Source organism: Symsagittifera roscoffensis, unplaced genomic scaffold, assembly GCF_963678635.1.
Source record: "Symsagittifera roscoffensis unplaced genomic scaffold, txSymRosc1.1 SCAFFOLD_1117, whole genome shotgun sequence".
Classification (NCBI taxonomy): Eukaryota; Metazoa; Xenacoelomorpha; order Acoela; family Convolutidae; genus Symsagittifera; species Symsagittifera roscoffensis.
In genome coordinates this window covers 1-9,532 of record NW_026971697.1, presented here as the reverse complement: position 1 = coordinate 9,532, position 9,532 = coordinate 1, and the positions used below count along the sequence as shown (strand labels likewise).

General features: G+C 34.9%; 1 protein-coding gene across 1 annotated transcript; it reads left to right on the top strand.

Annotated features, from left to right (window-relative positions):
• The first annotated feature begins 375 nt into the window (after positions 1 to 375).
• LOC134856656 (kynurenine formamidase-like) lies at positions 376 to 5,031 on the top strand. The gene is made up of 4 exons (XM_063872931.1): positions 376 to 619; positions 773 to 1,113; positions 3,295 to 3,557; positions 4,460 to 5,031. Exons 1-4 carry the CDS (start codon positions 601 to 603, stop codon positions 4,701 to 4,703), a joined length of 867 nt encoding a protein of 288 aa, XP_063729001.1. The 5' UTR covers positions 376 to 600; the 3' UTR covers positions 4,704 to 5,031.
• The last annotated feature ends 4,501 nt before the right edge of the window (positions 5,032 to 9,532 follow it).

Genomic DNA, 9,532 nt, shown 5'->3' with positions numbered 1-9,532 from the left:
ATACTAACAACTTTTATCAGTTTTGATTGATTTGTTGAGAGTTGATGGATTTAGCATCTTGCGAAAACCCATCCAAAACGATTTGATTTAGTTTCTGAGGCAATTACACAATTTTTTTTGTATATAATTAGACAAAACAGAAGACGCTGCAAATCAATCTAAATCAATTCATTCGAACAAATTAGCTTATACATTTGACTTTAATTTCATTTACTAAACGTTATCTATTAAATTTATTAAAATAAATTTGATTCCATCTTTGTCATTGCAAGGCTAATTTTGGCATCACCGTCTTCCTATAAAGTTCGTCGTTGAATTTTCTCATAAGGCCTGGTACTGTTTATTTATAAGCTTACCATAAGATTACTTCAGAAAGTTTGCATTTCAGATTTCGAATTAGGTACATGAAAGCATTTGACTTTAAAGTTTCAAAATTGATAAGCAAAATGATAATAATTGAACTTGCTATTGCGTAAGTTTAATCAAGAGATTTTTGAACCAAAATTTGCTAACAAAACTTGCTTAACAGTTCTCTACATTTTTTGTAGTTACTTGCACCAAACAAAGTTTTTACTTCAAAACTCGAAAGCAGTCCAAAATATGCGTCAAGTGGCTTCTGGTAAGACTACGTTTGAAATTGTAAAAAAATGACGCTTTTCTGAACCCGGTTTAAAATTTCAATTTTACTTATGTTCTGTGACTTTGTCGTTTTATTGTGAAAATAAAAACAGTTGAATCAAACAATGAGTCTTGTGTTTTTGTTTTGTTTTAGTTATATTCATATTCGTGTTTTCCAATATCGGAGCGGCATTCAAGGCTGACGTCAGCAGTTGGGTCAGTTTAACTTACCCCCTCTCAGAGAAAACACCCGTCTACCCAGGGGTGTACGATCCACTTCGAATCAATCCAGAAAAGTCCGCAGCGACAGACGAATGGCCGGGAATCCCCGCTGCAGACGGAACTTATGTTGCATTCCGTTTCATTGAAATGTATGAACATACTGGCACTCATGTGGATGCCCCCTCCCACTTCTGCAAAGGGTGCAAAGATGAAGCTGACTTGACTTGGGAGGAGCTGACCGGACCCCTGGTTATCATCAATGTCCGAGAAATTGTTAGAAATGTTTCTTATGACAGCTTTTTCTATTTTTAAAAGCTGGAAATATGTTTTTTTTTCACTACAGAAAACTATTTTTTATTAGTTTTTAGGAAAACTTTATAAGTTCAAAGGTAGCCGGTTGCTCTGAAAGTAACACAGAATGTTCCGATCACAGTATTTTAATGAAGAAAATTCAAAACTAAACGCAAATTTTTTTTAAAAATAGCAAAATATGATCCTTCCTTTAATAAAATGATAGCTTATCTAAAGTATTCTGAATATCGATGCAAACCTTAAGAGAACTTTTTCTTGTATCAGAATCACGAATAACGAAAAACAACGGACAAAATCTTCGAGACTGATCCGAAGAATACTACTTGTCGGGGAGCAGTGTATTTGAGACGAATTAGATTGGAAGTATATGCTAAAAGTCATCAATCTGAACTGTTAGCCGATACAATTTAAAGCGAGAAGCAGAGTCTGATAATCACAGAGGATAAACTATTTTTTGGCTTGGGATTAAACAACATGAGATAGTAGAGGGGAGCAGGCTTTGCTTCCATGCAAAAACTGAATTGTAAGCCACATTATTCCTCAAATATTGCTACTAATCATTGGTTCCCCGCATTGGTAAAACTAAGATTGCAACCGATTATCGCAAGTAAAATCTACAGTTAAGCAATCTAGTTTTATTTTATGCACTAAACAATGGATTTTTGTTCCGATTTTTGATACCTAAGTAACGGAATATTTGTGCTCGGGGTAGGTTTTTTTTCTTCAGACAAATTTCGACCTTTTATCTAGCAATTTTTGACGGATTTTTTTACATCATTCAAAAGGTATTATTGTCTTGAGCTTGAACTTAAAAAGATATTTCACCTGTGCTCATTTTTCGTAAAGTTATTGGGGTTTAAAGATTGCCATTTTGGCCAATTTGGGATAATTAACGCGCGATATATTTCGCGCTATTAACGCGTAAGCCGAGATTTAATCCGTGTTAGAAATCGTTCCAAAGTGGTTGAAAGAAGCTTTATTGCCATAACTGAATTGTTACAAGGAGCGGAATCTATTCTTTTGTACTTTATAAGGCGTGTGGGGGGATGATTTTCATAAAATTTTTCAAATTTTATTTTAAAAAATCATTTTTTTTTATTACATTTAAATTTTCAATGTTATTACTGCTCCAAAAACCTTAAAAGTCAGTAGGACCATTCAAGGCTTCGTCCTGATACGAGCAGTCTTGTTTGGCTATCCAATCATTTACAATCGATTGCAATTTATGCTTAATTTAATCGATTCGATAGTTACCAAATCCATTTTTAAGTGCAATTTTTTGTACAGATTATATATAAATGTTGAAAAAATAAATGTTTTGTTGAAAATAACCAAAGTTGATATAAACAACAAAAAACCGCCTAAACAAAACTAAAATGATAGTTTTTTCTGCTAAAAGCGAAGTTAAGGCGAATTTTTTTGCGACCGAATCTCGTTTATATCGATGATTATCTTGATTTGTAAGGTTTCGCTTGAATTCAATTTTTGTTTTGAGTTTTAAAACAGCATGCTACTAAGAGTAAAAAAATCCATTTTTTAGACAATATAAAAGATTTTTTGAGTCCTTGTTTTTTGATTAAAATCGATTTTATACAGATTCTATACAGATTTTGTACCGCTAAAAAAAAATTTCTAGGCTATAAAATCGACTTTTCTGAACTGTACAAAATCCTTATTTTATCCTTTTAGTGTCTGCTTGGGTCACATACAATCGATCTCTTACTGGTAGAAAATCTGCATAAAAATCTATTATAATCGATTGCAATCTTATTTTTGCCAATGCGGGTCATTTTTTGTCACGTGTCATGCATCTCGTATAAAAGTCACGATGCCGCTTATTCATCTAAATTCTGCTGATTTGCTACTCCTTCAAATAAAAAGTTTTAAATTTTTTTTTTAGGATGTCTGATTGTAATGCATTTAGAGGTGTGAAGAAATCCCCCCCCCCCCCTTTAGGCACAACGAAAAATTTTGATCAGCTACAGCTTAAATTATAAAACTTTGGGATGACAAGTTATAAGGAAAAAAATCCCTTCAGTCTTTACTTCTTTTATATGCAATAACTAGTACTCGTCTATTGCGTTGTTTTGTATTAATTCATTTTAGGTGCCAATTTTCATTAAAAAGTTGGCGTTTTTACAGGTGAAGAATGCCAACAGTTCGAGCTTTCACTTGCAAGCTGAACACCTCCATCCATTTGTCGAACATTATGGACCAATTGAATCTGGCTCTTTTCTGTTCATCAACACTGGCTGGGGAGATTTTTACTGGACTGATGGAGAAAAGTATGCAAAGGAGCCAGCCTGTCTAGGAGAGAGTGCGGTGGATTGGGTGCTGGAACATGCACCGGATATTCTGGGACTCGGAATTGACGCTCTGGCTCCAGAGTGTGGAGATAACAAATCGTAAGGGTGCTTTTGTCAAATTTCTTTTAGACGTTTATATAACCCGGATCGATGTGCTCGACTTATGTTTTGACAAAATCAGACAAAATTCGGTGTTTTAAATTGAAATTTTTGGCCAAAATGTTTGGTAAAATCTCAAAAGTATCGATACCTTGAGCTCAAATCAAAAATATTTCACTTGTTATGAACTTTTAGATAATTTTGTGAGTTGAAAAATCGCCAACGTATTAGGAGCAAACACTGTAGATTCTTATAATTATTGTAGAGTTGGTCAACATTTTGGAGTAAACTTGGATACATTTTTCTTAGATCTGGAAAGTCAAGACAATCAAAACACACACCATTTAAACGCATATCAATTTGGGTCATGCCACGGCATGCCACACATTTAAATGCCATGCTGACCTAGTTTCGCTCGAAAAACCTGAACATATCCATGCTGGGTTGGGTTAATGTATTTAAAAGGAATTTGGACGATGAAGTCAAAACATACCGAAAATTGGCATAGAAAGACGGAAAATGATATCTTTCGTCGGTCTTAGGAGTCAAACATAAATTGAGCAGCTCGACCCGAGTACTGCCGCATAAAATGTTTTACATTAGTTTTTTTTGTTTTTTTCTTTGTAGTCAATAAGGTGCTTCAAATTTACAAGAGTCATGTTCAACGTTTAATAGATGTGCAACATTTGTGCAACATTCATGTGTAACATTTGCCTTAAAAGTTTTTCAACCACAATTCAAGCGCATTACAGGTTGTGTTTGAATCTTTGATACCAGAGGCCTCGATGAAATTGCTAAGCCGAAAAAGAGTATATATTTTTTCGGATACAAATATGGAAATCAGATCACTAAGGAGCAATCATACAAGGTTGAAGTCAATTAACACTTGAAAACCTGTTTAGTTTCCGCCTGCACACTACAATGCTGCCACGGGGTCAACTGATTGTGGAGAATGTCAAGTCCAGTGGGATGGATCAACTGCCCCCCAAGGGCTCATATCTCATGATGTTCCCCATGCACTTGAAGGGGGGCACCGGAAGTCCAGTTCGGATGGTAGCTGTTAGAGATTCCTCAGCTGCCCCTAGACTGTCTCTTCTTGCCTTATTGTCTCTGTTCTTTAATACATTTGCGTCTTATCTTAAGTAAAAACGACTCACAGTCTTGAAATCAAACTTACTTCCTTGAGTTATCAGAATTGATACAGATCAGAGGACGAAAACTTGAGATTTTTTGACACTCCTCTATTTCGCATTACGGATATCATAAAGTGAAAAAGCCAAAATCAACAAATTGTATGGTAACATTAGGATTTTGTCTTTATCTTTGTGGTAAATGAGAAAAAGGTGAAACTCCAAAAGTCGAGTTTGTCATTTCGTCTTAATGATCAGGGGCGGTTTTAGGGGAGGGTTTAGAACGCGCTTCTCTCTGGGGTTCGACGCCCTCACCAACCAAAAGGTCTCCCTTTTGATATTATTTTGTGACATCCATTTTGTGATAACCCTAAACTTTCTCTAAAAGCGCCTGCTGCGGCGCCAATATATACTAATTTTGAAGGGGAACGCGCGCCAAAAAAACCTATTTTTTCAGTCAAATTTTTCCAAAAAATGCCCAAAAACGGTGTTTTTGACCTGATTTTCGCCGCAAAGTTTTGCCTGCTTTGAAGTTAAAAATAGGGTCTTTATAGTGTTCCGCGAGCGTTTGGAAAATCAATTTGGTCGACCTGAAAAGAAAAAGTGCTCCAAAGATCCGCCCCTGTTAATGATGTAGCAAAATAGATTTATTTGATTGTCATATATTTGAAAATCTCAAGTTTTGCTTGGACTTGTTTATGATATATTTTTGATAATCACATTGCATGAACAATTTTGATTATTCAGATGAAGTTCAGAAACATTGATGCTCCTCTTTTCATTCAGTCAAAACACAGGGCCAACTGAAAATATTTCCTGAAAAAAAATCAGTTTTCAAGAAAAAAAATCAATGTTTTTTGCAGAGAAGTGTCAGCAACGTGATCCGAAAATCTTTTGTGCGGCTCCTAACCATTTTAGTAGCACATTTAGAAGAGAGGTCATTCTCTTCCTCAAAAATTCCGCCACCTTTATCCCCTACAATAGATACCCTTTAGTTTCATTTCCTTGTATCAGTTGTTGGTAAGGCTCTAATGCTTACAAATTCATCTGCGCTAATGATTTTGAGGGTGTGAATTGCACGCCAGGCAATTTTGGTCCAGATTCCAAAAATTCTCAAACTTTTGAACGTTAACTTAATTAGTTGTCAAGAAGTTTTCGTTCAAATATTGTTTTTTCGATTAGAAGACAGACCAAAAATCAAATTCATTGACATTAAAAAAAATTTGACGGGCTTATTTACTTTTGAACTTTTTGTCAATAATTGACAAGCTTGAATAATTGCAGATAGTTTCAGTCAATCAGTGAGTGCGTACATACAATGTAGATACAAAAATCAACTTCCCAAAGTGCGGTTTTAGAACAGCTCTTAAAACATATTGATATTGTAAAGCTTAATTCGGCCTTCACAAAATTTTCTGCCTGAGAGATTATATAAAACAGTTTCCTCTTATAATAACAAAATAACTTCAGGTTGTTTACGACGCCTCGAGGTAGAACACGAGTTGTTGCCTAGCGACAACCGTCATACAATCCAAAGTAAGTTGGACTATAAAGTGCAGGCAGTTTAACAAAACAGTTCAATTCGATAAGTATACTGAAGAAACTAATTCTGAACACTGACGAAATGGAACCTGAAAGGCGATTCAAAAACTTTCAAGGTAACTTACATTATTCAAAATTAAGCAAGGTTTAAAATTACTCATCAAATTTTAATTACATATTTCAAATGGTATACTTTTAGAAGTATTTTGAGAAGGAAGTCAGAACGTTGTATTTTTCAAAGGGCAAAAAAGCTCAAATTACAAAAAATTGTAGTTGATACTCTTTACCAATAAGAATGTCCTAATATCTTTACAAAAAAGCAGGTTTTGAAAAACGCTAATGTGTTTTTGGCTTTTGTAAGACAAAGTAACTTAAATTCTATATCTCCCCATAATCACAAAAAGCTTATCCTCAATTTAACTTAAAAATTATACAATTTTCGCCTCCGCCTCCCGAAAATTTAAACGCACCTTGGACGCCTTCTCGCGTACAACTGAACAAGTAGGAGAAATTTTTTTTTTTGTCAAAGTTGTTTACTTGTTTATCGCTGAATTTCCACCAATATAAAATTTCAGTTTCAGTGGTGTCTCAAAACAGATACGTCAATCGATTTTAAGGGAGGGCCTTCATTCGAAGTGAAAATAAAAACCACCGATATCCTTCAATGAGTTGTTGATACATTTTTACAAGTCTTAACGTTTGCTAAATTAATAATGAAGTAGTGTCAAAGATAATTCCTTGATTTACAATAATTTGCCGTCACGTCGAGCTTCAGCGATTGTATCAAGTTCAGTACTTTGCAAAACTTAATCATGAACGGCTGTTTAAAGGTGCGATACATCGAAAACAGAAAAAAAAACTTTTCTTTCTCAAAAGATGCACATCCATTATTCTTATTGCTAAAAAAAAAGAATCACTGGAAGTGACTTATAAGCTAATTTGCAGCCAATTTTTGCATTCAACTTTTTACTTTTGCTTTTTTTGAAGTGTAAGTTAATTTCAAAAAAGACCCCGTCCTACACCCTGGTCCATTGTTTAAAATTATACAAAAGTTTGATTTATTTTGTCTATGCCAAAATAGAAAACCGTAATAATCAATTCCGCACTAAAAAATTACAAGAAACTTTTAATACTGTAAAATTAAGAGTGCAGTGTGAGCCAATAAATAGCCATTTATGCAGCAGTCAAAAAATTTCGAGAAAAGCTATGAAACGTCAAATCTGTCCTCTTGTTTCAAAGTTATCCCTGGCTAAATTATCACAAGTAAACAATTCACCCAGAAAATCACAAAAAACTTATGAAATTTAAAACAAAACCCATTGAGTGCCAAAGAAACCGGTTATGCGGTCAAACTCGGTCTTGGCAAAACGGTCTTTTATCAACCCGGCGCCTTTTTATCACGCTTAAAGACTTGTTTCTGGATGACAGTGACTTACACATACCCATTTGAGCACCTATCTAGTGCACAATTTAACCTCGTAAGGATTAGAATTACTCAAATTGGGTTTGAATTCATTTTTGGAAAAAATATAGAAAAGATGTAAGGAACGAGGCTCCTAAGCTTATCAAGAAAAAATAGGAGAACGAAGAAAATTACGCGATTTTTGTACGCTGATCAGAAAAAAAACCTTTTTAAAATTTAATTCAACTCATAAGTGAAATTACGGAGTAAAAAGTGTAACTCGCTTCAGTGAACTCAGTGAAGCATTGTTTTGATTGAATAGTTTTCCTTAGTTATCAATTTTAGATCTCATCAAAACAGTTTCAGGGATTTTTTTTTTGCTTTTTTAAAATTGTAGGCTGAGTTGGACCACCAAATTCATCAGATAGGTTGAGTGATGTTTCAATTTGAGCCCCTTTCGGTCAGAATCTGATCAGTTAATATTGAGATTAAATTGTTCAAAAATTTGCTTTTCAGACCAATTTAGAGAACGAAGCCAAGATCTTCTAGCTTAGCTGTGAAAAAGAAATCTGTAAAGCTTGGATAAGCGTTTTTTCGTCATCGATCATTCTGAAACACGAATTTCAAAAAGAACGTTTTAGTTTTTGTTTTTAGCTTAGCAAAAACTACTGCAGACAACTAAAACTATAATTAACGTTCTCAGAAAATTAGTTTTTTTGACATCATCCACAAAAAAATACCCAAATTGGAGGAGACACAAAAAACTCTTTTTTTTTGGTAAATTATGACTGTTCGTTACACTCTATGCTAACTTGCATTGCAAACTGCGTTTCTTGTGCCTCTGCCACCTGGTTTTCGTCAACAGCAATGGTTCGGCAATTTGCCATATCAATGAGCGTCGTCCTCTCGTAAAACATCAGAAAAAGCGAATTACAGATTGAAAAAGTTTTTAGAAGATGAAATTTAAAAAAATTAGGAGCTCTGATTTTGGTGATGATGCCGCTGTTTGAGTTGAGTACATCCTTAAACAAAATGTGCCTTTTGACAGATTCTTTTTCCAGTGAGGTGTCTGTGCTAATCAACCCGACTCAGTAATGACCTGGAGTAAACCAAGGTATCCAAGTATTGGCCATCTGGGCAAATTTTTGATCATTGTTGCTCATTTGTTTGATCATTTTTGTTTGACATCGATTTTTTTTATTTTATAGAAAAGGTAATCATACTTTAAATAAAAAACCGAAATTTAACCAAAAACTTTTGAGTTACTTCGAGATGCTTAGGGTAGTTGGAGCATTCGGGGCACGCCTTCTTGTTTTTTTTTTGCTGCCACTTGTAATTTCAAGGTGACGAGTTGTCTTTTCCGATAAGTTGTCACTCTGCATCAAAAAACCTACTGTATCACCCTTCTTTATTGCCTAAATGCATGTTGACGCATTTAAAATAACATATTTGCAATGAAAACAGTTTTTAGAAAAAAGTTGCGATCATTGTGTCACTAATACAATATAAGAGTGCTGCCCTTAAACATAATCGCGACAAGAGTGCTGCCCTAAACATAATCGCGACAAGGCAACAGCAGACGTGCACAAATGTCAGGTATATCTTCTAAGCAGTTGTCATTTAAAAAGAATCAAACACCCATTTCATTTTTGTTGACAGTCACAACTCAAATATTTCAATTTAGTTTTAGCCTTCATCTTCGTAATCGCAACTATCGAAGCCTTCAACCCGCAAATTGAGAAATGGGTCGACCTCAGCTACCCTCTCTTCCCAGAGACTCCTGTTAACACTCAGGTGTACACCCCTCTTGTCGTGGACGCAGTCAAATCTAAAAGTGGAACCAGCTGGCCCGGAACAGATCTGGACGGAGTATTTGCCGCGTTCCGGTACGTGGAGTTGTA